Source organism: Lissotriton helveticus, chromosome 2_1 (assembly GCF_964261635.1).
Source record: "Lissotriton helveticus chromosome 2_1, aLisHel1.1, whole genome shotgun sequence".
NCBI classification, from domain to species: domain Eukaryota; kingdom Metazoa; phylum Chordata; class Amphibia; order Caudata; family Salamandridae; genus Lissotriton; species Lissotriton helveticus.
Window position 1 is genome coordinate 89261319 of NC_136059.1, and position 27340 is coordinate 89288658.

At 49.5% G+C, this 27340-nt stretch overlaps 1 protein-coding gene across 2 annotated transcripts in view; it reads right to left on the reverse strand.

Moving 5' to 3' along the window:
- Positions 1 to 27340, reverse strand: part of ZNF638 (zinc finger protein 638) — a 985826-nt gene that overhangs the window by 553482 nt on the left and 405004 nt on the right. For both annotated transcript variants that reach the window (XM_078674499.1, XM_078674497.1), the window contains one exon: positions 6214 to 6342. In XM_078674499.1, the coding sequence (XP_078530625.1) occupies positions 6214 to 6342 (129 nt within the window). The remainder of the gene's footprint in view (positions 1 to 6213; positions 6343 to 27340) is intronic.

Consider the following 27340-nt stretch of genomic DNA (forward strand, 5'->3'; position numbering starts at 1 on the left):
GAGTCTAAATAGCACTAAATAGCACTCTAAATATCTGGACTCTCAGCACGTGCAAGACTAAAAACACATTGGAGAGGAAATGCTGCATGCCCGCACCAATGTGCTCCCAAGGCAAGTCCATGTTCCCCAAGTCCGCGCAGAAAGCGACAGCAAAGCTACATTCATCCTAGCAATTTCACAGGAGGAGCAGCACCCTCTCAGAAGTTGTGCAATAACTGGGCTCATCGAGGAAAAGCGGGAAACCCACTGCGGGTAGCTGTTGCGCATTATAAGTTTAAATAAATAAATAAATAGATGATTAGGAAAATCATGATTTATGACAAAATCAAAACAAGTAGGACCTCGCTGTATACAACATTGTAGGAAGCTGGCTCTGTATATACTATACCAAAGTAAGGTATGGTGTGCACAGAGTCCAGTGGATCCCAAAGGTAGGCAGAGGTAAAAGGTATAGTTTAACTAACAAAATGGCTTCTTACCAGTAGGAGTAGTTTGCAGTTTGAAGACTTTTCTGGATTCACATGCTGTGCATCATTCCACCATCGAGTGGTTGGGTCCGGAATGGTCTGTTTTTTTCCCCATTTCTTGTTTTGGTTGCGGTTGACCAACATTTGGTGTCAGGTTAGTCCCCTGTATGACGTCAGACGGCATGCTGGAGGCCAAGCGCGGTCGTCATCTTGTGATTTTTTTTCCTGTTTTTATACTGTTTAATTCTTGTGATGGTCCTTATTTAGAGTTCTTAATGTTGTACTTTGCCTCCTCAACAATATTTGTTCTTTCTAGGGGAAGGTTTGGCGGGTCGCATGTGAATCCAGAAAACTCTTCAAGCTGCAAAACTACTCCTACTAGAAAGTAACCATTTTATTTCGCAGGGTGAATCCTTTTCTGGATTCGCATGCTGTGCATCAGATTATGTAGCAGTTTCTCCCGTGTTTGGGAGGCTGTGGTGAGAGGAAGACTTAGCAAACAAATGTTGAAGCATCCTTTGTCCAATTTGAGCTTAGTTATTAATTTCCAAATCCACACAATGCTTTGTAAATGTGTGCAGAGATACACAAGTTTCTGCTGCACGGATGGCATCGATGGGCACATTTGCCATGAAAGCTAGTGTTGCTTCTTTCTTCCTAGTGAGTGAGCTGTTGGTTGTATTAGTTGTTTTTCGGCATTGGTATAGCTTAGTTGTATAGCTTGTACTATACATCTTGCAATGGTTGCTTTAGTGACAGCTGATCCTGTGTTGGTATGTGAATAAGCAAACAAACAACTTTTATTTACCTTACTTGATCTGTTTTTTGCAGATAGTACAGTAGAGCTCTATTTACATCCAGGGTGTGGAGGCTTTTTTCTGCGTTAGTTTTTGGTTCCTTGAAGAAAACTTATAGTTTACCTGTCGGTGTGGTTTTGAAGCTTGAAGACTTTCTAGATTCACTATGCTGTGCACTATTCCACCATCTAGTGGTTGGGTCCGGAATTGTAGTCTCTTTTTCATTTGTGGCCCAGGTGGGCGTTGACATACCACCATTTGGTGTCCTACCCAACGTCGCCGTGCTTCCTCCGGAAGCGCCTACCTTTGGTCGCCATCTTCGGATTCTTTTTTCTTGTTTTGTGTTATTCTTGTTTTTCCTCTTATTTTCTAAAGTCTTTCTCCAGTTTTAATCCCTTTCCTCCAGTTATCTATCTGGTGGAGGAGGGTGGGTTTGCTAGTGAATCCAGAATTGCATAACTACACCAACAGGTAAGAAACTATACATTTTGCAGCGAGAATCTTTCTGGATTCACTATGCTGTGGATAGACTTTGTAGCGGTTTGTTCTCATTATGGTGGCTGGGTGGAAGATGAGCACTGTTTACTGAATATGTGTTGTAAGATCTTCTGTCCAACTTGCGTTACTTTGTTCATTTGGATATCTACACAGTAGTGCTTATTGAACGTGTGCACTGAAGATCATGTTGCAGCTTAGCAAATGTCGAATTGGTGTGTTAGCTAGGAATGCAATTGTTGCTCCTTTCTGCCTTGAGTGAGCATGAGCTGCTCCTTGTAACAGCTGTCCCGCTTGCTTGTGGTATAACTGTATGGTCTGTGCAATCCACCATGCAACCGTACTTTGGGTAACTGGTCGTCCAAAAAAAAAAAAAAAACTGCTGGCAAAGCCAATAAAGAACAGCTTTGTTTTTCTGCACTCCTTTAGCCTTTCTATATAGTGCATCACAGCCCTCCTGGGGTCCAGTGTGTGTAGCGCCCTTTCTGTGTCTGTGGTTGGTTTTTGGAAAAACTAGGTATTTATGTGGAACTGAGACACCACCTTTGCATAGTGAATCCAGAAAGATCTTCAAGCTGCAAAACTACACCGACAGGTAAGAAACTATTCATTCAGGGTGCCCCTAAATACAACATTTTGTGATGTTACAGGTAGGTAAAGGGCAAGGACCAATTAGTCCCTACCCTGGGGTGGGTACACCCCCTATTCTGCCACTCTCAAGAGAGGGGGGCAGGAGCCTGTCCCAGGTTGGCTGGGTACCCCTTCCTCAAGATGGCAAGGACTTGAGGTTGTGCTTCAGCTTGCCTCCCCCACCTTAGGGGTGGAGTTGGTAGTGGTGGGCACACCTCTTCCTCACTTGTTTTTCCCGCTGGTTCTCCCATTTAAAGTCGGGGGCAGAACCAGTGGGGACCAGTTGCTGACAGCAGCAAATGGTCTGGAGAGGCTCACAAAGGCAGCAGGCCTTTGAAGCTTCTTCGTGAACCCTGCCCATCCTGGGGGGAGGAGGCTTGGCACCTCGTCCCAGGATGTGCATTGTTTCAGATGCCCAACAGCAGGAGGCTCTCAACCCAGGGGTTCAGAAACCTGTCTGGTGGTGGCAGCTGATGAGCAGCCAATCAGCCTGGACAATAGTGCAAGGTATCGTTTCTCAGGGGGCACCTCTAAGATGCCCTCTGTGAGCAGAATGTCAAGTAGATTTTTTTACAGATTACTTTTCTTAGTGGAGAAGTGTGGCTCAATGGTTAGAGCGGCAGACCCTGATGCAGGTCTAGCTCGGGACCAGGGTTCAATTACCCGCCTCGGCGGGTCTTGGGCTCAAAAATTCCACGGACCTGATCATTCTCGTCGCCTATTCCAATCATGGATTACCACTCTGCAACTCTGGGCAATAGCTTGCTTAATCTCCACAACGGCCCCCACAACGCTAAGGATGCCTGGCCTCCACCTTGGGGGTGCCGAGGAGTGGACACCTCACAGGGAAAGCCAGGATGGGTCCCACAGCGGTATTCGTGCAAGCGCCTTGAGACCCTTGCGGGTGAGTAGTGCGCTATACAAGTATCAATTTTACACAGTGCCTGGATACTGCACTGGGACATTTCCGGAAAAAGGGTAAGTAAAAGCGGTTTTTTTGTTATGTGGTTAGTTTTAAAGGGTTTCACAGATTTTCTAATTCAACACTTAAAAACCTTTCACAGAAAAACAGTCAATGTTATCATATGGAGGAAAATCGGGTTATCGGTTAAAAGGTAAGTATTCAATTGTGGGAGTTGGCATTCTAGGGGTAGACTCGGGCGTCCCCCAGGGTCAAGGATGCACTCGTTACACCCTCAGCGGCACTAAGGCAGCCAGGTGAAGAGTGCGGAGGTCCAATGTTATCCAATGGGGCATGCCGTTGGTGGCTGTTGACAAGCAGGCCACAGGGTTGTGGGAGAAAAGCCCCTGGACTTGAGCTCAGGACAAATGGGGGTTCAAGCCAGCACAAAAGGTGCATCCTCAGCGGCACTGGGTCGGACTGGTTAGAGTGTGGTTTTGGCGTCTGGCGCCCTGTAACTTTCAATGGAGAGTCTCCGGTTTGAAAACAGACTGCAGACTCGGGGACGGAGGTCTTCTGGGTGCGACCACCCCTCGGAGAGGTAAGTTGGGATTGCTGTGGCTTGGTTAGGCACAGTCGGTTGGGCCACCCAAGGCAGTGGGGCGTCGGGTGCAGGGGTGCTTTTTAGGGTCGGATCTTCTTACCAGCTCCAGGTCGCAGTTGGGGTACTTTCCGGATTTAGGTTGCAGGCATCGGCGAAGGTCAGGGTTCACTGGATCTTGGGTCTGGATCACGAATGAGACCTAGTGGTGTTGGGCCACCTTAACTCGGGCCGTGGGCATCAGGTGCAGAGTGGTGCAGACTCGTGGAGCTGGAGTCTGTGGGTAAACAAATCTGGTGTCCACAGGAGAGAGTCTTTGGTTTGGAAGGCAGGGCAGGTTCTCAGGGTTCTTGATGTTGCTGGCTGCAGGACACACCAGAGGTTCGCTTCCGCAGGTTTAAGGTGAGAACAGGCCAGTAGGGCTGGGGCCAAGTCAGTTGGCATCCTCCTTTTCTTAGCTTCGGCACACCTGTGCGGTCATTCTTTTCTTCTTGTAGTTTGTCTGAGTTCTTGGTTCATGGCTTTCCCCAAAATACTGTATTTAGGGGGTGTTTTAGGGGTCTCAAGGTCAGTAGCCAATGGGCTGCTGACCTTAGGGTGACTACACCCTTGGTGTGCTAACCCCACGTGGGGGAGTGATCACAGTCCCTAATCCTGATTGGGGACTGCCTGCCATCTGCAAGATGGAGGGCACTGAACAGTGGGCTTCACCTCGCCTCCCCCACCTGAGGGGTGGGGCTGGCAGAGGTGGGCACACCTGGGCTGGCTAATTTTTCACGCCCGTCTTCCCACTTGAAAAGTAGGGGAGACAGGAAGGGGGGGGGTCTGCTCCTGATGGCGAGAGGCTGGGGGTCGCATTTCAAAGTATGCAAACCCTTTGAAGCTCCCCTGCCACAGATGGCTCTTCCTGGCCTGGGGGAGGTGTGAACACCTCCGCCCAGGAAAGGCTTTATTTCTGGGCTCAGGGAGCGAGGGCTCCCACCTCAGGGGCCCAGAAACATGTCTTGTGGTGGCAGGCTCGTGTCTACCAGACGGGAACCCACCTGAGGCTGGTCGTTTTTCAGGGGGCATATCTAAGATGCCCTCTGTCGTGCATTTTAGATTAAATCCCACACTGGCATCAGTGTGGGTTTCATATGCAGAGAAGTTTGATACCAAAATTCCCAGTTTTCAGTAAAGCCATTATGGTGCTGTGGAGTTCGTAATGACAATCTCCCAGCACCATATACTCGTAATGACATTACAGCACTTACAATGTCTAGGACTTGGTCTAGACATTGTAGGGGTACAGGGCTCATGCACCTGTACCCTCACCACTGGTACAGTGCACCCAGCTAGAGGGTTGGCTGACCTATGCCAGGGCAGTGGGTTGTAGGCATGGCACCCAAGGACATGTGCCTTATCGACTTCACTTGCTCTACCCCAAAACATGCAGCCTGCAATAGCTGTGTATGTAGAAGTACAGAGTCTCTAAGGGTGGCACAATAAGTGCTGCAGCCCTTAGAGTACTTCCCTGGCCACAGTGCCCTTGGAACCCGTGGTACCTTTTAAAAGGGATTGAGTGGCCAGAGGAGGAGGTACAGGGTACAGTTTTGGGGAAAGAAGACAGGCCCTGGGAACCGGATTGGCAGGGAGCAGAGCACATCAAGTCAAAGTGCATGAGTACAATTGCAAAAAGTGGAGGGGTTACTGCAACAGAAATTCAGCTTCCTACAACCCTCACTATCTAAAGGAAGTTGAGTGCCAAAAAGAAGCAACGTTATCAAATTTGAGTGAAATACTACTGTACACCCTAATATGGGTAGTAAATGACCATTATCACAAGATGCTGCACAGTAACAGTTATCAGCCACCTGGTCCCAACAAAAGGCTGTAAAAGTTTCCTAGCCCACAGACATTCTGCCCGTTTGTGTTTTTTGTTATCTCTGCAACCTACTTGCGGAGCAGGAAAACTTTTCATAGCGTTTGAGGTTCAAAACATTATGCACCAGTACCATGTGCACTCAAAAATGCTAAATATAGCAGTCTAGTTATACAAGCATAAATAGGTACACAACCAAACCTTTGTTCTGTCAATCAGAACCAAAGAAAAGTGCTCATAAACCAATCTATACAGAGCTTTATTTAATAAAAGTAAGTTTCAGACACTCCAACACGCGGTCAAACACCCATGTATGGAAACAAGAGAAGGCAGAATACAATAACATTGAAACATTTAAGACAGACAATAGTTTCATGACCGTTTGACATACATGTCTATCAATTATGAAGATTACCCTCATTCAATCCAACTAAGGGCCATCAGATTGCTAGATTAAATACCTGTTTATGAGACGACAATAATATAACATCCTTCACTCCACCAAAAGGTTTCGCTAGGTTAGCAACTTCTTCTGCAGTATATTCCTTCTCAGGAAAGTTAGTAACCAGGATAACGCCATAGTCCACTTCCTGAACAAAGACAAGTAAAATGTATAATGAAACGGAATTGATGTCAAAAGTACTCTAAATGACTTAAAATTCATCTGGTCTTGGTCAAAGGAAGGAGGAGACTGGCAAATGTACAGCCGTTAAGAGGACATCACTTCCCCCACACCTGATATAAATGTTAATGCTTACTGTAGGAAGGTGGCATTCTCTAAACTATACCAAAGTAAGGCATAGTGTGCACAGAGTCCAGTGCTTCTCCAGAGGTATAGCAGAGAATAAAGTAGAGAATAAAGTAGATAATACCGTAATCTATTTTGTGGTACTGTGGTTCAGCAGTCAGGCTTAGAGGGTAGTGTTAAGCATTTATTGTACAGATTCAAGCAAGGAATGATGTCACACTCAAAGACTGAATCAAGACCAATTGTTTGTATAAAAATATGTTATTTTTATTACTAGTACTAAAATGTACTCAGTAGCAGGTAAGCGATACTTTCTAAACAATTATACTTTTCAAAATATGGTGTGTAATGATTTTGTTGAAGCATACAAGTTACTTTGTGGTAGATAAGGAATATGCTACTTACCAGTAGGCATCTGTTCTTGGCATGTAGGGCTGCTGACATTCATATCTGTGCATAGATCGCCGCCTAGTGTTGGGTCCGGATGATTGCACCTTGTTGTCCAGGAAGAGTTTTCGAAGTATCACTAGATAGGTGACTCCTCCCCTGGACTACAGTGCGCATGGGCATCTTCTCCATCCTCAGATTGTTTTTCGCCATTGTGGCAGAGATGGAGATAGTAAAGTAAGAGATGGCCATGCAAAAGATAATGCTGCAGCTGCAACAGGCACCAGGGAGGAGGGCGGGCTGATATGAATGTCAGCAGCCCTACATGCCAAGAACAGATGCATACTGGTAAGTAGCATATTCCGTTTGAGGCATGTGGGCTGCTGAATTCATATCTGTGCATAGACTGTATAGCAGTGTCTCCTCTAGCGGTGGTTCCCTGTGCCAACTGCAGCAGTTTGAAAGAGGGTTTTGAGGACAGCCTGGCCTACAGCAGCTTGCTGCTTTGCTTGCACGTCTACACAGTAGTGTTTTGTGAAAGTGTGTATGGTAGTCCATGTGGCTGCTCTACATATGTCTTCAAGAGGAATATTTCCTAGGAAAGCCATGGATGCCCCCATTTTTCGAGTAGTGTGCTCTTGGGGGGACAGTTTAAGTGCGTTTAGCTTTTTGATAACATATTTGAATGCATTTAACTATCCATCTGGCTATTCCTGACTTTGATATGGGATTTCCTTTATGTTGTGGTGAAATAGCAACAAATAATTGCTTTGTTTTCCTAAATGATTTAGTTCTGTCCACATAATAAAGCAGAGCTCTCTTTACATCCAGTGTGTGTAGGGCTCTTTCAGATACTGACTGTGGATTTTGGAAGAACACTGGCAGTTCTATTGATTAATATGGAAATTGGATATGACTTTTGGCATTAACTTAGGGTTTGTTCTAAGAACTACCCTGTTACCATGTACTTGCATGAAGGGTTCTTGAATAGTTATTGCTTGTAATTCGCTAACTCTCCTGAGTGAGGTAATGGCAATCAAGAATGCCACTTTCCACGTTAGAAATTGCAGTTCGCATGATTGTAGAGGTTCGAAAGGAGGTCCCATAAGTCTGGTAAATACTACATTTAGGTTCCAGACTGGGGAAGGTGGGTGTCTTGGAGGAATCACCCTTTTAAGACCCTCCATAAAGGCCTTGATTGCTGGGACTCTAAACAGTGAAAGGTGTTGCCTGTTTTGAAGGTATGCTGCTATAGCAGCGAGGTGTTGTCTTATTGAAGAGTATGCTAGGTTGCATCTTTGAAGATGCAGGAGGTAACAATGTTTTGTATGGAAGCATCTAATGGGTTGATTGGTTATTGTTGCAGTAAATAACAAATCTTTTCCATTTAGCTGCACAGCATGCTCTAGTAGTTGGTCGCCTTGCCTCCTTAATGATGTTCATGCAGTCTGGAGGCAAGTTAAGGTATCCGGATTCTAAGACTTAAGCCAGATCGCTAGGTTCATCTGATTGGGATCTGGGTGTCTGATTTCTCCATGGTTCTGAGTTAGAAGATGGGGTGCGAGGCGCAGCCTTTGATGAGGAACTACTGAAAGCTCTAGGAACGTTGTGTACCTTGGCTGTCTCGCCAATGTGGGAGCAACTAGGATCAGTGTGAGTGACTGTTACCGCAGTTTGCGTGCCACCAGCGGGATCAGTGGTGCTGGGGGAAAAGCGTACGCAAATCTGCCGGATCAGTTCATCCATATCGCATTGCCTTGTGACAACAGATGTGAGAACCTGGCGGCAAATACTGGCATTTTGAGTTCGTTTGTGGCAAACAGGTCTATCTCTGGGTGCCCCCACTGGCTGAAGAATGGCTGGAGAACTTGGGGGTGAATCTCCCATTCGTGTAGTTGCTGGCTGTGTCTGCTGAGCAGGTCCGCTATTTGGTTGTCTTTCCCTGGGAGGTGTTCTGCCAGTAGAAAGATGTATTTTGGAATTGCCCACTTCCATATGCTCTGTGCCAAGTGGGACAGCTGTGGAGAGTGTGTTCCTCCCTGTTTCTGGATGTAGTACATTGCTAGCCAGTGGTATGTATGCTCAATCAAATAAAAGAGCACGTAAAAAGGTGAAAAAAGGAGAGACTGAATTAAGGACTCTATGGTGCTTCAACGGGCAGGGCGTAGGCTCTTTGACGCAAGGACAACATATTAGTTGCTTGGTTAAGGGAACCGACTCAAACCTATTCCTATCGACCTCTGCTCGGCTAGCATACATACCACTGGCTATTTGCCAGGAGGTATACAGGGGATCAGGATAGGGTGTGCCTTTTAGGGGGCACACACCTTCTGTCCACCTGCTTTTGGTCCATAATAAAAATTATATTTTTGAGTACAAACAGGACAATTTTTAACATAATTTTTTGCACCTACTGTCACAACCCGCTCCACTGTAGTACAGGTGTTGAAGCACATCCTGGTGGCGCTAGGCCGCCAGGGTGGACACCGATGATGAAGCATGTCACCACTAGGTTGGTGAGTGAGGGGTTTTAAACAAAAGGACGAATGCTCTCCTTCTTGCCAGAAAACTCACCCTCCAGATTAGTCTGTTCTATATCTTCATTGGGGATACTCCTCTCTTTGTTTACATATAATTCCTCCTAGGGGAATAGGAGCTATCTCAGGTTCACTTGTAAGTGAACAAACTCCCTTACTCTCCCTTTGATTGTAATAATGATCTGAAACTGTGACACCACCTTTGGAAGGAATTTGGGGTTCGTACGTAGTACTACCCTGTTTGAATGAATCTGTATGAATGGCTCCTGGATTGTGAGCGCTTGCAGCTCACTAACACGTCTCAGCGATGTAATAGCAATGAGAAAAGCCACTTTCCAGGTTAGAAACTGAATTTCGCAGGAGTGCAGTGGCTCGAAAGGTGGGCCCATCAGCCTAGTGAAGACCACATTGAGGTTCCACACTGGAGCTGGTGGTGTTCTTGGAGGAATGACTCGTTTCAGTCCCTCTAGGAAGGCTTTAATGGCAGGTACTTTGAAAACTGGCAGGTACCTTGAAAACAGAGGGATGCTGCCTGTTTTGTAGATAAGCCGCTACGGCGGATAAGTGTATCCGAATGGAAGCGTACGCTAGATTGCATTTGTAAAGCTGTAACAAATAGCAGATGATGTTAGGAATTGAAGCATCTAGCGGGTCAATGTGATGTTCTGTACAGTAGATGACAAAACGCTTCCATTTTGCTGCATAGCAAGCTCTGGTAGTGGGCTTCCTTGCCTCCCTGATGATGTCCATGCATTCAGGAGGCAGGTTGAGGTAGCCAAACTCTAGGACCTCAGGAGCCAGATCGCCAGATTGAGCTGTTGCGGATCTGGATGCTGAATGTCGCCATGGTTCTGCGTCAAGAGCCTTGGAGTGAGATGCAGCCTTTGATGCGGTACCACGGAAAGTTCTAGAAACGTGGTGTGCCATGGTTGGCGAGCCCACGTTGGAGCAACCAGGATGAGCGTCATCGAGTGTTGAGTTAGCTTTCTTGCCACCAGCGGTATGAGAGGTGCTGGGGGAAAAGCGTACGCAAATTTGCCTGACCAGTTCATCTATATCGCATTGCCCTGCGATTGTGGGTGAGGGAACCTGGCGGCAAAGTGTTGGCATTTTGCGTTTTCCCTTGTGGCAAACAGGTCTATCTCTGGATGACCCCACTGCTGGAAGTACGGGCGGAGTACTGATGGATGTATCTCCCACTCGTGCATCTGATGGCTGTATCTGCTGAGATCCGCCATCTGATTGTCCTTGCCCGGGAGGTGTTCTGCCATGAGGCAAATGTTCCTCTGAATGGCCCACTTCCACATGCTCTGAGCCAGATGAGACAGCTGTGGCGAGTGAGTACCTCCCTGCTTCTGGATGTAGTACATTGCTGTCATGTTGTCCGTCCGGATCAACACGACCTTGTTGCACAGATGTACTTTGAAGGACTTGAGTGCCATGAAGATTGCCATCAACTCTAGATAGTTGATGTGCATTCTCTTCTGCTGTGCTGTGTAGTGGAGCACATGAGCTCCCCACCCCTGGAGAGATGCGTCCGTCGTTAGGAAAATCTGTGGCACAGGCTCTTGGAACGGTCGGCCCTTGCAAAGGTTGTGTGGAGTCCACCAATGCAGAGAGTTGTATGCCCGACCGGTCACCAACACTAGGTCGTTCAATTGTCCTTGAGCCTGGGTCCACTGATGTGCCAAGCATTCTTGGAGTGGACGCATATGCAGTCTCGCGTGCGGGACTATGAAGATGCAGGAGGCCATCATGCCTATCAACTGCATAAACACTCTCGCTGGAAGTGAGTGTTGCGGTCTGAACCTCTGAATGAGCGACTGGATGCTGTCGATCCTCACAGGGTTCGGCTGAGCCGTAGCAGTCAGCGTATTTATTATCGCGCCCAGATACTGACGCACGTGGGCTGGCTGTAGGTGCGACTTCGGATAGTTTAACGAGAACCCCAGACTGTGAAGGAGGTGAATAGTGTGGGACATGTCCGCGGCGCACTGCTGAGCCGACTTGGCTTGAACGAGCCAGTCGTCCAGGTAAGGGTAGACATGTATGTTTTGTCTTCTGAGGTGCGCCGCCACAGTTGCCAGACACTTTGTGAACACTCTGGGGGCAGTGGTCACTCCGAAGGGTAGAACCCTGAACTGATAATGCCTGTTTTGTATGGTGAACCTGAGGTACTTCCTGTGGGATGGGTGGAGTGGTATGTGGAAATAAGCATCCTTGAGGTCCAAGGTTGCTAGAAAGTCCCCTTGGTTCAGCAGGGGAAGAATTTGTTGCAGTGTAAGCATGTGAAAATGTTCTGACAGTATGTATAGGTTGAGGGGGCGTAGATCCAGAATGGGTCTGAGGGAACCGTCCTTTGGGATAAGGAAGTACAGGGAATAGACCCCTGTGCCTTCCTCCTCCACCAGTACGAGCTTGATTGCGCCTTTTTGCAGCATCACCACTACTTCCTGCTGCAATAAGTGCAAGTGCTCTGCCGACATAGGACGCTGCCTTGGGGGAATGTTGGGTGGAGTGGAGGTCAACTGTTATGTTATGTTATGTTATAACAATTTATTATGCGCACAGCGACCCCAGCGAAGGAGCATCCCGGCGCAGAGACAACGGAGCAACATAACATAACAGGAAGACAGTACCACGGAGAAGAGGCTAAAACAAGAAAGTCTTGATGGCTCTACGGAAGGACAGCAGGTCCTCGAGCAGCCGGATTTCGACTGGATGGGTGTTCCAGACTAACGCTGCTTTCACCCTGAAAGAGCGACCTCCCATCCTGCTGAGCCTAAACCTAGGAACAACAGCAAGGGCCTGACCTTGAGACCGGAGGTTGCGGGTGGGGACATAGAAGGAAATGGATTTGGCCAGAATCTCAGGACCTATGCCTCTTAGAATTTTAAAGGTCAAACACAGGACCTTGAACAGAATACGCTTCCTGACCGGGAGCCAGTGCAGGGAGCGGAGGACATTGGTCACCGGGCAGAACCTAGGTAAGCCAACAATGGCTCTCGCCGCGGCGTTTTGCACCCGCTGCAGGCGGGTTAACTCAGCCTGGTTAGCCCCAACCAGCAGAGAGCTAACGTAGTCCAGACGAGAGATGATAGTTGCCTGGACTACAAGCTGTCTGGTAGGGGCATCGAAGAACCTAAGTACTGGCCTTAAACCTCTTAAGAGTCCAAAGCAGCAGGCTGCGATTTTTTTGGTATGCCCTATGAATGTGAGACCGGCGTCTAACCAGACCCCTAGATTCTTCACCTCCGACACCGGGGTCGGAGTGGGGCCCAGCTCCGAAGGCCACCACTGATCGCCCCAAAGCTCCACTCCCTTCCCGACAACCATGACCTCTGTTTTTGTGGCATTAAGCTGGAGGCAGTTGCCTGTCAGCCAGCTAGCCACCGCCTTCAGTCCGGACTGGAACTTGGGGGCGTCCTGTTCCGCGTCCCCGCTGAGAGTAACCGCCAGCTGTGTGTCGGCGGCATATGAGACCAAAGTTAGGCCCCACTGCCTTGCGACATCAGCCAGCGGTCTCACGTAAAGATTAAACAACGTGGGACTCAGCGAGGAACCCTGCGGAACCCCCAAGGCCAGCGGCTGGAACCTGGACTTGAAGGGAGGGATGGCAACACAGAAGGAGCGGTTGTCAAGGAAGGAGCGGAACCACTGCAGCGCCTGGCCACCGATACCAATCTCCACGAGCCGCTGGAGGAGGATGCTGTGTGATACAGTATCGAAGGCGGCGCTGAGATCTAACAAAATCAGCGCCGCCGTCTGACCAGCATCCACCATCACCAGTAGGGCAGTCTCCGTGCTGTGGCCAGCACGGAAGCCATTCTGTGTGGGGTCGAGGGCGTTGGATCGGACTAGGTGTTCAGACAGGGCCAGGTTGACATGGGCCTCTGTCAACTTGGCTGGCCAGGGTAGCAGCGAAATGGGACGGTAGTTTTCCGGTTTAGACGGGTCAAGAGTAGATTTTTTAATGATCGGAGACACCACCGCCTGCTTCCAGCTAGTGGGGACTACCCCCGTCTCGAGGGAGAGATTGACCAGGGAACGTATAACCGTACGTCCCAAAAAAGTCTGGTCGCGGAAGAGGGCCGGCCTCACTGGATCAGATGGGGACCCAGTTTTAACTTGCGCAGCAAGTTTGTCAAACCCTTCCTGAGTGAGGGGGGGGAATGAAAGCAGGGTAGCCTGGGGTAGTGTCTCCTTAGGGCTACCCAGTACATTACCCGTACTCGGGAATGTCCGATATATAGCCTGGACTTTTCCCACGAAATAAGAGGCGAGGGATTCACAGTGTGTGACAGAGCTCTCAGCCGTAACGGTTGACCGCTTAGACATAAGGTCTTTAACCGCCCTAAAGATGGCCCTCGACGGGTTCGTGCTGTTCCGGAATTCCTCAGCGTAAAAAGCCGCTCGGGCACGACAGATAGCCCGGTGGTAGAGCTTGACGGACATGGCATATGCAGCTTTTAGCTCAGCCCCATATGTCTTCCGCCAAGCCCTCTCCGCCCGTCTACAGGCTCCCTTCAGGGAGCGCAAAGCGTCATTATACCAGGGGCTCGACACACGAGGATTGATCTTCGTCGTTACAACTGGTATCAAGATGTCCAGAGCCCTAGTGAGCCAGGAACAGAAGAGATCGTACCCTTCTTCTACGTTGTTTAAAGGGCCCAAAGGTGCCAAAGACAAAAGATGGCGAAAGTCTTCCAGCTTAAGTTTGCCCCAGGGTCTCCTGGGTACCCGTTTGGCTGGAGCAGTGAAGGTCGTGGCTGACATAGGACAGTAAATAGATACCAGAGAATGGTCAGACCACTCTACAGGAGCAATCGACGTGACTTTGGCCTCTGTCAGATTAGTAAAGACAGGGTCGAGAATATGTCCCCCGGAATGAGTGGGCTGGGAGATCAACTGAGAAAATTGAAAGGCCTCTAAGTCCGTAAGAATAGTACGTGCTGTCAGACAGGATGGGTCGTCAAAATGCAGATTTAAATCGCCCAGAATGGAGAAATTGGCGCAGTCAGTGACCAAAGTGGCGACAGTGTCCGGGAAAGCATTCCTGAACGCCACGTCACTGCCCGGCGGACGATACACCACCATCCCAGAGAGTGTAAATTCTGGGCTGACAGAGACTTTAAAGGAGGCGCTTTCACAGCCCGCAGTCTTAAGGACGGTCCATACACAAGCAAAGCTAGATCTCACTATCAAGGCTATACCCCCCCCTCTGGATGGCCTATTCGCAACATACATCGAATAGCCAGGAGGGCATACAAGATTGGGGATGGCAGTGTCGGCTGCCTGAAGCCATGTTTCGGTTAAGGCGAAAATATCCGGGGCTTCATTCTCAATCAGATCGTACACATTCTGCTGATGTTTCAGGAGCGATCTGACATTGAGATGCAAAATCCGCAATGATGATGGCAAGCCTCTACTGCGCAGAGCGGCGGAAGGACTACGCCGGGAGAGAGGCAGCGGGGGACCGAGCACCAAACCATTGCAAGGGCAACGGTAAGGACCACATAGGGGTACAACGGGCTGTAGAGTGCAGTGACAACTCACCTTGCCGATGGAATACAGACGCTCCCTAGAGTATGTTATCATGGCGGTGGTAGAACACAAAGGCGGACCAGAGCCCACCACGTCCAGCGCGTCCTTAGCGCGGACGGGCGCAGACGGGCAGGACTCTGGCACGACTCCGGCCACGCGAGGACACGCCCGCTGCGCGATCCCGCTGCGCTAGGGGAGGAGCTTTAAATACGCGTTCCCCGGCTGGCGCATGCGCAGTGAAGCGCTGTCCGATGTGATGGCCCACTCACCCCAAAGCAAGATGTCCGCCACCCCGGGAACCAACCCGCCAAGCGGCGGTGCGGGACACAATTTAAGGTGCAGGTAAGGGGTAGGAAGAGCGAGGGTCTAAGCGACCTGAAAGCAATAAAAAACACAAATTAGGCAGTTAAAAAGCAGAACAGCAAGCGCCGTCACGCTCCTGTCTGCAATGCGCTCCAAACAATAACCGTACTGGATAAGCTGTCATACCCACCTGTCTGTGGTGATGGATGTCCAGACTGGCAGGAACTGCTGGAGTCTCCCCCCGACAGGTGTTGGATGGTCGGGGGGCAGTGACACAGTCACTGTTTGTTTGCGGCAGAGGAACGGGAGTTGTTGTTGTTTCCTCTGCCTCTGCCCTTGGAACTATTACCTCTGTAACCCCCTCTATTCTGTTTGGGGTACGAGGATTGTGCACCACCTTTCGTGAACTGTGTTTGTTGACCCAAGTGTCCTCTGGTAACACCGCGTGCACCTGAGCGACGAAAAGTGCTCCCCTTGAACTGTTGAGACTGAAGCGCCCCCATGGACTTAGCTGTCTCATTGTCCTTTTTAATTTTCTCGAGGGTGGTGTCCACATCAGGGCCAAACAGTCTGTCAGGATTGACGGGCTGGTTGAGTATTGTTGTTTGAATGTCAGGCTTAAACCCTGATATGCGAAGCCATGCTTGGCGCCTTAACATGACGCTAGTGTTAATCGCCCAAGCCGCTGTATCAGCCACATCAAGCGCGCACTTTATTGCTGCGTTTGAAATCAGTTTCCCCTCTTGTATAAGCATTTCTGCTCCCTCCTTAAACTGGTCAGGTAGGTGTTGAAGGAGCTGTTCTAGGGTGTCATAATGCGCCCTATCATAACGTGCCAATAGTGCCCGAGTGTTTGATATACGCCAGATATTGGCAGCCTGCGCAGCCACCCTTTTGCCCCCAGCCTCAAGCACTTTCGACTCCTTGTCTGGGGGAGGAGCTTCACCCGTCTGGGAGTTCGCCCTCTTGCGGGCATTGGCAACGACCAGAGAGTCCAGAGGCAACTGTCCCCGAATGTATGCAGGGTCCCCAGGTGCCGGCCTGTATTTCTTTTCGATACGTGGGTTGACCACTCTTGCCCTGGTAGGTTCCTTAAAGATCTCTGGGGCATGCTTAAGGACACCTTTTAGCATAGGAAGGGTTTTAACTGTTCTCTCTGAGACAGAAAAAGTGTCAAACAAGAAATCTTCTTCCACCGGGTCAGCATGCATGTCCACATTATGATTTGCAGCTGCCCGCTCTATTAAGGCATTGAATGCCGCCGAATCCTCAGTTGGGGATGTACGTGCACCAAAAGCCTGTGGGTCCTGTACCACCTGATGGCCTCCCTGGTCACCAGTGTCGTCCTATTAGTCCTGATGGACATCAGGGTCATTATTGTCCGGGAAATTGTACTGGTCATCTTGGTTATCCCCTTCTCCCTCTGACTGGTTTGGAGAAGGTGATGGAGTCCTCCTTGGAGGAGGCTGAATAGGTTCCACAAGGGCAGGAACGTCCTGTGCTGGCCTTTTCTTCTTTAGAGGAATGACATATGATTGTAGTGGTTGGGAAGTGATCTTCCTTTTATAGAGTGTCATTTTCCCTGTTTCGGCATCGATGTAATGCTCAGATTCTTCTTCTGAGGCTTGATGTCGATCCAATAGGCCACTGTGCGTCGAAGTTTCCGACGTTTGAGATCTTCGGCACCGATTTGGGTGCAAACGCCTTCGGTGCCACCTTCGGCGGCAGAGTGTAGAGAAGCTTGCTCGCAGGCTTCGCAGGTATGTCCACTGGTTTCGGAGCCGACGGCGTGTGGGTCGTCGACGAAGACTTCTCCTGAATACGTCTGAGGGAGTCAGCGACTTGCTTTGTGAAGGAAGCCGAGGGTTTGGTAACCGACGCCTTTTGTCCAGTACCATCGGAGGCCTTCGGCGTTGAAGCGGTGGCTGCCGATGCATCTTCAGGTGCGACGGTCCGTGCCTCCGTTATAGGCTTAGGCGCCGGTGCCGTCGTAGTAGATCTGGTGTCTTTGTGCCGATGCGTAGTGCCTCCGGACTTTGGGTCGAGGGCCTGGGCAGTCTTTGGTTCGACGGCTTTAGTGGATTTAACCGGCGTAACCGTGCCCGACACCTGATGGACGACCTTCTTCGAGGACGAGTCCTTGGGCACCTTCTGCGGCGCTATCGACTCGACAGACTTCTTCGACTTCGGAGGGCCGGAGGGCGACGGAGTCGATGAGGTAGCAGGCTTCGTAATTTTTGACGGGGCGTCGGCCATTTTAGGTGTTGTCGAAGCCGTAGGTTTCGGTTTCGTTTGTGATGGGACGTCGGCCATCTTAGGTGTTGTCGAATCCGAAGGTTTCGGTTTCGATACACGCAATGGCGTCTCCGCTGTTGTGTCCGGGCCCGAAGGCGGGGCCGGGGACAGCGGTGCAGGGTCGTGGGTAAGGCCGAGTGGCGATCCCGTGACCTGAGCCTGAATCATGTAACTTTCGGGGCATAGCTCTTCCTCTGAGCTATCTTCCGCGGCCCCATAGACTTTTTCGTCGTCCCCTACCTCCTCGCCGTATTCAAGGTCTTGGCTCTGTTCCTCGACTTGTTCCTCGGGATCGGCCTCGACCTCCGTCGACGGTGGTGAAATCTGAAGAGGATGGCTTCGGCCTTCTTCTGCGGGTTCGTCGAATGTGTCATCGGGTGCCGGAGCCGCTCGCCGGGCTTCGAGGCACAACGCGCGCCGAAGCTTGAGCATTTTCTTTGACCTGAACTTTGAGCAGGCCATGCAGTTGTCCTCGTTGTGGTCCGGCGAGAGGCATTAGTTACAGACTGGGTGCACGTCGATATGTGGGTATTTAGATCCACAGACGGGGCAGAACTTGAATGGAGATCGTTCCATGGTAAGGTCGTCGGGGTCTTGCTGCGACGAGAGGGTCTCGATGTCCGAAGAGTTGCTTGACTCCACAGAAATCCAACTCGAAGAGTGGGATGATGCTCGAGACCGCACGCTAACAATACCGACGCAGGGAACGAAGGCCTTTAGGCCTTAAGAAGTACGTTTTTTTCGATTCCGACAAGGAGTCGTCGAAATCACATCCGAACCCAATGGCGGAAAAAAACAATCTGGGGATGGAGTCGATGCCCATGCGCACTGTAGTCCAGGGGAGGAGCCACCTATCTCGTGATATTTCGAAGACTCTTCCAGGACAACAAGGTGCAATCATCCGGACCCAACACTAGGCGGCGATCTATGCTAAAGATATGAATTTAGCAGCCCACATGCCTCGAACTTTGTCTTACCCACCTGTCTGTGGTAATTGCGTTCCAGACAGGTAGGAACTGTTGGAGTCTGCCTCCGACCGGTGTTGGGGAAGAAACTACCCATTTGAATAGTTTGGTTGATGTGGCACTTAGAAACCACCTTTGGCATAAAGTGTGGGTCCGTTCTCATCACCACCCTACCGTTGTGAATTTTTATGTAGGGTTCTTGCAGCGTTAACGCCTGTAACTCGCTCACCCTGCGCAGCGAGGTGATTGCCACCAGGAAAGCAGTCTTCAAGGTTAACATTTGTAGGGAGGCCTTATGGATCGGTTCAAAGGGCGCTTTCATGAGTTCCGTCAGTACTAGGTTGAGGTTCCACGCGGGTGCTGGTAACCTCTTTGGCGGTGCGATCCTCTTTGCTCCCTCCAAGAATCTTTTTACAATTTGTGAAGTATAGAAGCTCTTCCCCCTGTCTCTCCTCTAGTGTACGCTACTATGGCTGCCAGGTGTCCCCTTAGCGAGGATGAGCTCAGATTAGCCTCAAACTAAGGTATGAGTGTGTGAGGTATTTAAGCATTGTTGAGTCTCTGGTCATCTTGTTGTGCAGTTCTTCCTTTCGGCACCATAGTGTGAACCTCTTCCATTTGGCTACGTAGCACTTCCGTGTGCTAGGTCTTCTCGCCTCTCGAAGTACCTTCAGGGTTCTTTCAGGTAATTTAAGGTGTGCGAATTCTATGTCCTCAGGAGCTAGGCTGAGGCTTTCTGGTTCTGGATGCAACACCTCTCAGTTTTGCATGGAGAGTAGGTCTTTCCTCCTCCCAAATCTGTGTGGTGCACTCTATCATTTCCATAATCTGCGAGTACCAGGTCTGTCTGGCCCACTGTTGTGCCACCAGTATGTTGCTAGTTCTGCACTTTGAGTACCCTGTGTATCAGGGGGATCGGCGGAAAAGCGTAAGCAAATGTTTTTGACCAGCTTATCCATAGGGTATTCCCCAGTGACCCTTCCTCTGGTTGCCTGGATGCGAAGTGCTGGCATTTTGCATTCTGGCGTGTTGCAAACAGGTCTATTGATGGTGTTCCCCACCTGTCAAACAGTCTCCTTGTCTCTTGGGCATTGAGCTCCTATTCGTGGGAAGCCGATGTCTGTGCTGAGCCAGTCCGCTTCCACGTTGTCCTTCCCTGGTAGGTGAATGGCCAGTAGATCTATTTTTAGTGGGATGGCCCATTTCCATATTTCCTGCGCTAGTTCTGATAGCGGGGCTGATTGTGTTCCTCCCTGCTTGTTTATGTAGAACATCGCAGTTGTGTTGTCTGTCTGGATCAACACTGTTTGGTTGTACAGCTTCGGCTGGAAGGCCTTTATTGCGAGGAAAACGGTCTTTAGTTCCAGGTAATTGTTGTGTTTGACCGCATCCGCTGGTGTCCACAGACCCCTCACTCTGAGTTTTTCCATGTGTGCTCCCCATCCCTTCTGGGATGAGTCTGTGGTGATGGTCACTGTTGGTGGTGTTAGAGGCTTCCCTTTTGTTAGGTTTCTTTTGTTCCACCATGACATCTCCTCGTGCACTGCGTGCGTTACAACTACTAGATCTTCCCAACAACCTGTAGCTTGGGACCATTGGTCCTGTAGCCACTCCTGGAGTGGTCTCATGTGGAGTCGTACATTTGGTACTGTGTGTATGCATGAGGCCATCATGTCCATCATCTTGCTCTCCGTCCTCACTGTCAGCGCTCACCCCTTCTGGTAGAGCCGCGCCTCCTTCAGTAGCGGCAGCGTTCTCTTTTCACTGGGGAACACCTTTCTCTGTACGGTTTTGATCTGCGCTCCCAGGAAGATTTTTACTTGTTCTGGGTTCATTGAGTATTTTCCCCAGTGGATGGAGAAACCCAGTGCCATCAGTGTGTCTGTCACTCGCTGTGGTTGCCGTTTGCATGTCTTGTATGACCTTGCTTTTATTAGCCAGTCGTCCAGGTAAGGGTATACGTGGATCCCTTCCCTCCTTAAGTGTGCTGCGACTGCTGCAAGGCACTTTGTAAATACCCTTGGTGCTGATTTTAGTCCGAATGCCAGTGCAGTTAATTGATAGTGATTTGTGTTGATGACAAATCTTAGCAGATGTTTGTGCCGCCTGTTCATTGGGATGTGCAGGTAGGCATCTTTGAGGTCTATGGTGACCAAGAAGTCCCCGCCTTGTATCTGTGGAAGGACCTCTTGTAGGCGCGTCATTTTGAATTTTTGGGTTTTTATGTATTTGTAGAGGAACCTTAGGTCCAAGATGGGTCTCATTGTTTCGTCTACCTTTGGTACCAGGAAGTACGCGGAGTACACCCCCTTGTTTCTCTCTACGGGAGGTACAGGCTCGATAGCCTCTCAACAGGAGTTCTTGTGCTTCCCTTTGAAGCAGCTCTAGTTTGTTGTTTGCCAGTGCTCCTTTTTGGTTTTCTGTTTGGTGGTGTATTTTCCAACTCTATGCAGTACCCGTACTGTATGGTGTTGAGAATCCATTGGTCTGTAGTTATTTTCTTCCACTCCCAGAAGAAATGGTTCAATCTTCCTCCCACCGGTGTTCGTGCTCTTGCATGTGTAGTCAGAGCCACTCCTCTTTTTTGTATGTGTGCTCCACCCCTGGAGTTGTTGAGAGGGTGTGCACTGGTAGTGTGTCAAGAGTCACTTGGAGGTGGGTGGTTGTCCACCTCTTCTGTTTCCCCGGCCATTCCCCTTCCCGCAAAAGGACTGGCCCCACTGTTGGTACTGCCAGTGTGGTTTTTGCTGGCCCGGTTGCGTCTGAGTGTCGCCCTGGTGTGACTGGTGGAAGGTCTGGTGCGAGGTTGCCGGCTGGTTTCCCCCTCTCCAGTTTGGTCTCCGAGACGGGGTTCCTCTCCTTGTTCCTCTGAACTGCAAGGCCCCCATGGATCTTGCGGTGTCGTCGTCCTTTTTCAGCTGGGTGAGCTTTTCGTCCACTGGTGCTCCGAACAGTGTTTCCCCGTTTAACGGGGTGTTCAGGATATATTGTTGCACCTCAGGTTTAAAGCCTGATATTCTGAGCCAGGCTTGTCTCCTTTCCGTGATGCCCAGCATCATAAGTCTGCTGGCTGTGTCTGCACCGTCCAGTGCTATTTTTAGGCATGAATTTGCCACGTTCTTCCCCTCCTCCAACATGTGCATAGCTCTTTGCTGGAATTCTCGTGGGAGATGTTTGAGTAACTGGCCCAGGTCGTCCAGGATCTGGTGTTGGTGCCTGTTCAGCAGGGCGTTGGAATTGGCCATGCGCCAGTGAGTTGCTGCATTTCTCTCGATCTTCCTTCCAGTCGGGTCCATCCTTCTGCTCTCCTTGTCTGCAGGTGGTCCCGATGTTGTCGGGACATTGGCTCTTTTCCTTGCTGTTGCCGCAATGATGGAGTCTGGAGAGACCGTTCCCTGGATGTAGGGTGGGTCCTTGGGGGGAGTGCTTGTATTTTTTCTCCGTCCTGGGTGTGAGAGTTTACAAGTCGCCGGCTCTTTGAAGGCCTCCCTCCCTTGTCCTTTAATGCTATCGAGCATTGGTAGGTACTGGCTCCTACTTTGTATTGGGAGCAGTGTTTCCATGAGGAAATCCGCCTTCGGCTGTTCCTCTTCTAGTTTTACTTTGAACGCTGCTGCTGCGTTCTTGACGACTACATTGTAAAGTTTAATGTCGTCGGGCAGCGAGGGCCTCGCCAGATATGTGTCTACTCCCTCTTCTGGACTCTCGGCCTCGATGTCCTGCCACTCTAGGTCCTCCGAGTATGAGGAGCCCGGATAGGTCCTCTGGTCGTCATCTTCCTCCTCCTCGTAGTAGGGGGGTCTCTTCTCGATATTCCAGATCTTCCTGGCTTTCCGATGGTGCTTCGACCTCAAACTCCTCTTCTTCCTAGACGAACTCTACTACCGGTGGCTTTGGCTTCGACGGAATTGTATAGGCTTTCATCGTTCTATCGAAATCTTTCTTTCGCTGCAGGATGTTCTCCATCTCTGCCTAGAGTCTTCTCTTCTCTCTTTCCATCTCAGCAGCCTGTTCGGCGTCGATTGGTTGTGCCGGTCTCTTTGTCTGGCTTGATGGCGCAGAGACTGGTTTTCGGCGTAGAGATGGTTTTCGGCGTAGAGATGGTTTTCGGCGTAGAGATGGTTTTCGGCGTAGAGATGGTTTTCGGCGTAGAGATGGTTTTCGGCGTAGAGACTTGTCTTGCGTCCTTCGTCGACGAAGAGGTCTTCGGCGTCTAGCGTTCCTTTTCGACGACCTTGGTTGGTCGCCGCCCTTTGGCGCCTGGGAGTCCTTCTGTGAGGATCCGCTGGCCCTGGGTGTTGCTGTGGGTGCCGGAGCTTTCGGTGTTGGCGCTTTCGGGGTCTTGCCCTTGTTTTTTCGAGTCTCCTAACTTTTCTGGAGTCTTCGTATTATCGGTCACTACGACAGTGTAGCCATCGTCTTCTTTGGCGACTTAATCCTCCTAGTCGGTCGAAAGTCCCAGGTCTCGAAGGGACGGAGGTTGGCCCTTACCCTGCATTGCGAAGTTAGCTCTTCTTTGCTTCTCTCACTCGAAGGGTCTTTGGCGTGCAGGCGTTGCAGTCCCTGCTTTCGTGGTCGACCGTCTGGCTAAGGTTGCACACTGGGTGCTGGTCTTTCTGCGCGTACTTGTGGTGGCAGTTCCGGCAGAATTTGAATGGTGGGTATTCCATCTCTTGCGTTCAGGGGTCCCCCTGATTGCGCATTCTCTTCTGATGTCGAAGTTCCTCGAAGATCTTCTTCCTTCGTCGTCCCCTTTGATGCGTGTAGTCTCACTTAGTCTTCTTAAGTCTTTTCTTATCAAAAACTTGGTTCTTGGCTTCTCTTTTCTCAAAATCTCTGGAGCCCTCTCGGGAACGATCCAGACGCAACGGCAGAAAATAGAATCTGAGGGTGGCGCCCAAGGGTGGGAGCTTCAGCGGGAAGCATGCCAACGTCACAGGAAAGACACCAAAAGGTGGGACGTCGACGCCCACCTGGGCCACGAAAAAAAAAAAAAAAAGAAAAGACTACGATTCCGGACACAATAACTAGACCGCGGAATAATGCACAGCATAGTGAACCCAGAAAGATTCACGCTGAAAACCTCTGTTGGAGTTCTTGTTAAAGGAACCTTGGGTGTTGCCTTTAAATGTAGATGAGGTCTGAACTATTGCCTCGTGTAGCTGCTCTGTATGAGGAGCGTCGAAAGGAACCGCTGTGTTGCTGAAACTGCAATGCACCCATTGATTTTGCAGTTTGTGTCTTTCTTCATTTTATCTAAAATGGTGTCGACTGCAGGGCCAAAAAGGAAGTCTTGGTTGACAGGCTGGTTAAGAATGGTGGACTGCACCTCGTTCTTAAAGCCCGAAATACGCAGCCATGCATGTCATCGTAGTAAAATGCTAGTGTTAATAGACCTGGCTACAGTGTCGGCTGCGTCAAGCTCACATTTGATGGAGGCGTTTGTAATAAATGTTCCCTCCTGTATGAGGTCATTAGCTTGGGCTTTAAAAGGCTCAGGCAGGTGTAGCATTAAGACTTCAAGCTGATCATATTGTGCCCTGTCGTAACAAGCTAGCAGAGCTTGTGTATTCGCAATTCTCCATGAATTGGAGGCTTGTGATGCTGCCCTTTTACCAGAGGCCTCTAGTATTTTGGACTCTTTATCAGGAGGAGGACCCTCCCCTGTTTGTGAGTTGGCCCTTTTGCGTGCATTAGCCACTACTAGTGAGTCTAAAGGTAACGGACCTCTGATATAGGTAGGGTCTGCTCTATATTTCTTTTCAATCCAGGGATTGATTTTGCGTGCTCTGGCTGTATCTTTAAATATATCAGGCGCGTGTTTTAACATCCCCTTTAGCATAGGAAGTGTTCTTACGTTTTTCTCCGAAGTAGGGAAAGTGTCAAATTTGTATTTGTATGCGGCATTTATAGAGCGCAAACTGTCGCTCCGAAAGGAGCATCCTGGCGCTGATACAGTGTACAAAACAAATGTTAAAGCCTAGATAGCAGCCATTACAAAACTGTCTGACAGACTGTAAATCCAAGTTTAATTGTTTCCTAAAGGCATTCTCCTGAGTCAGAAGTCTGAGATTTTTGGGCATGGCATTCCATGCCTTGGAGGCCAGTACAGTAAGTGTCTTACCTCCCTTGGTTTTATAATTAAATCTGGGGATGTTAATTAGGTTGCCGCCTGCCGACCTCAGGCATCTTGAAGGGTTATAACTCACAAAACGTTTCGCAAGATACTTTGGACCTATCTTGTTTAGGGCTCTGAAAGAGGTCAGCACGATTTTAAAGAAGATTCTCTTGTGTAGCGGCAGCCAGTGCAAGATCTTAAGTGCACTGGTAGCCGAAGAACTTCTGGGTAGTTTGAGCACCAATCTTGCAGCTGCGTGTTGGACACTTTGAAGTTTTTTCAGCGTAGATTTTTTGACCCCGGCCAACAGGCCATTGCAGTAATCCAAACGCGATAATATCAGTGCTACTGCCACTGTTTTTCTGGAATCAGTTTGCAGGAACTCAAAAAACTTTTTTAGAGATTTAATAATGCTGAAACAGCTTCCTGCAGTGTTCCTTACGTGCTGGTCGAAGAAATAAGAAGTCTTCGTCTATAGGCTCATTGTGCATGTCTACGTTGTGGTAGTGCGCTGCCCTTTCTATTAGTTGGTTGAAGACAATAGTGTAGTCAGTAGGTGACGGCTTTGTTGGGTATGAGGTGACGGCTTTGTTGGGTATGAGGGGACGTCAGGGATGGGATGCAAGGGTCAGTTGGCTCTTCCCATGGTTCATTTTGGGGGTTAGGATCCTTATGATAATCATGCTAAGGATCTTCCCCCTGTGTCACCCTCATTGTCCCCATGGTGAGAAGGAGAGTAGGGAGCAAAAGGAGTAGTAGGCATAGTGGGGTAGAAAGGAATGAAGGGTCTAGAGGGAGAAGTCCCAATGTCCTTTTTCTTCAGAGGAATGGGGGAATGAGAGTCCGTGTCCAGTGGTCTCTTCTTCCTGTGTAGGATAGTGACTTTACCAGTCTCAGGATTAATATATATTTTTGCCTGGTCATCTGATGGATCCGGATGGAAGAGTACTTCCACTGTCCGTGGTTGTGTCTGACTTCTTTGGCGTAGTCTGTTTTAGATCGACTATCGCTTCTGGATCGATGACTTTCGGTACCTTAATGGTCTTCGGCTCGGACCCTTTCTTCGGGTCGACGAATGATTTTGGATCGACCGGATTGTTCGGTTCGACACGCTTTTTGTGCTAGACAGGTTTTTTCGGTTGACTGTCCTTTGCCGAGTCTATGGTTTTCTTTGGGTCGACCGGTCTTTTTGGAGCACTTTACTTTGGTTCAATAGCCTTCTCCGGCTGGGTTACAGGCTTCGATGCAGCACCCTTTACTTCGGCGACCTTCTTTGGTTCAGCGACCTTCGGCACAGCAGGCTTTTTTGGGTCGACAGCTTTCTTCGGGTCAGCGCCCTTCGGCTCGGTGGGCTTCTTTGGCTCGACGGCCTTTTTATGTGCTGCGCCTTTAGGCTCGTCGGCCTTCTTTGGATCGGTGCCCTTTGGGTCGACGGCCTTCTTCGGGTCAACGCCTTTAGGCTGTACGGCCTTTATTGGTTTGATGACCTTCTTGGGTTCACGTTACTTGGACCTGGGGTCTCTGAAGGCTTTATCTTTGATTTCGGAGCAGAGCCAGAAGGCGGGGCTGGCGAATGTTTCTTCGGATCTTGGCTAAGGCCGTTTGGCGATGCCTCGACCGGAGCCTTCGGTAAAGGGCTAATCGGTGTCTGTGGCAGTGTACTCCCGATTTGCCCCGGTCGGATCTCGTCATCTGAGTCAGAGTAGTCCTAGCCGGTGAGGATCTCTTGGTCCGAATCTGGAGCTCCCGGCAGTTCTTGGTCATCATTGAAGATGTTGTCTGGTTGCGGTGCCTGTCGCTGCATCTCTTGCCTAGCGGCCCGTCGAATCCGGATGGTTTTCTTCGACAGAATTTGGCACAGGATAGGCACTTGTTGCATACTGATTGTCAGTATGCAGGAACTTGGAGTGGCATTGTGGGCACCTTTTGAACGGGCTCCTTTCCATCGACAGCAGGCCCACGTGGTGTCGAAAAGGCCCAACTGCCCGCGTCGACGACCGGTTCGAGATGGAAAGTTAGATCGAGCTAATAATTACCGAGCGATAATACCGTCGAAGTCGAAGGCCTTTAGAAAAGTTTTGTTTCGATTCCGAAGTTGGAGCATAGGAATAACATCCAAACCAAATGGCGGAAAAAAACAATCTGAGGATGGAGAAGAAGCCCATGCGCACTGTAGTCCAGGGAGGGGGGTGGGGGGGGGGCGGGGGGGGGAGTCACCTATCTCGTGATACTTCGAAGACTTCTCAAAGACAACAAAGTGCAATCATCCAGACCCAACACTAGGCGGCGATCTATGCAGATATGAATTCAGCGGTCCACATGCCTCGAACAATGGGTTGTACACTTTAGTATTCTTGAAATTTCTTTAATTACATTTGCTACTTTTCAGTTACTTCTCTGACTTTGTGCAAAACAAACTAATAACAGTTTTAGCACTGCAGTATATCAATAAGCAGGTAAACTCATTTGAAGACACAAAGTTACTTTGTTGCAGTACAAGACTGGATCAACAAATAAAACATTTTTCAAGGAAAACCCCACCATGCAATCCTATGGAGGAAAAAGCAGTGTTAAAATTTGCAGGTAGGTAAATGGTTTGGTAACAGAGTTGTAGGCTAGAAGGATAATTTACTTCCCTGTAATCCTAGTTTTCTACCAGGGATATTCTCAAAGTCTTAAGTACTAAATAAT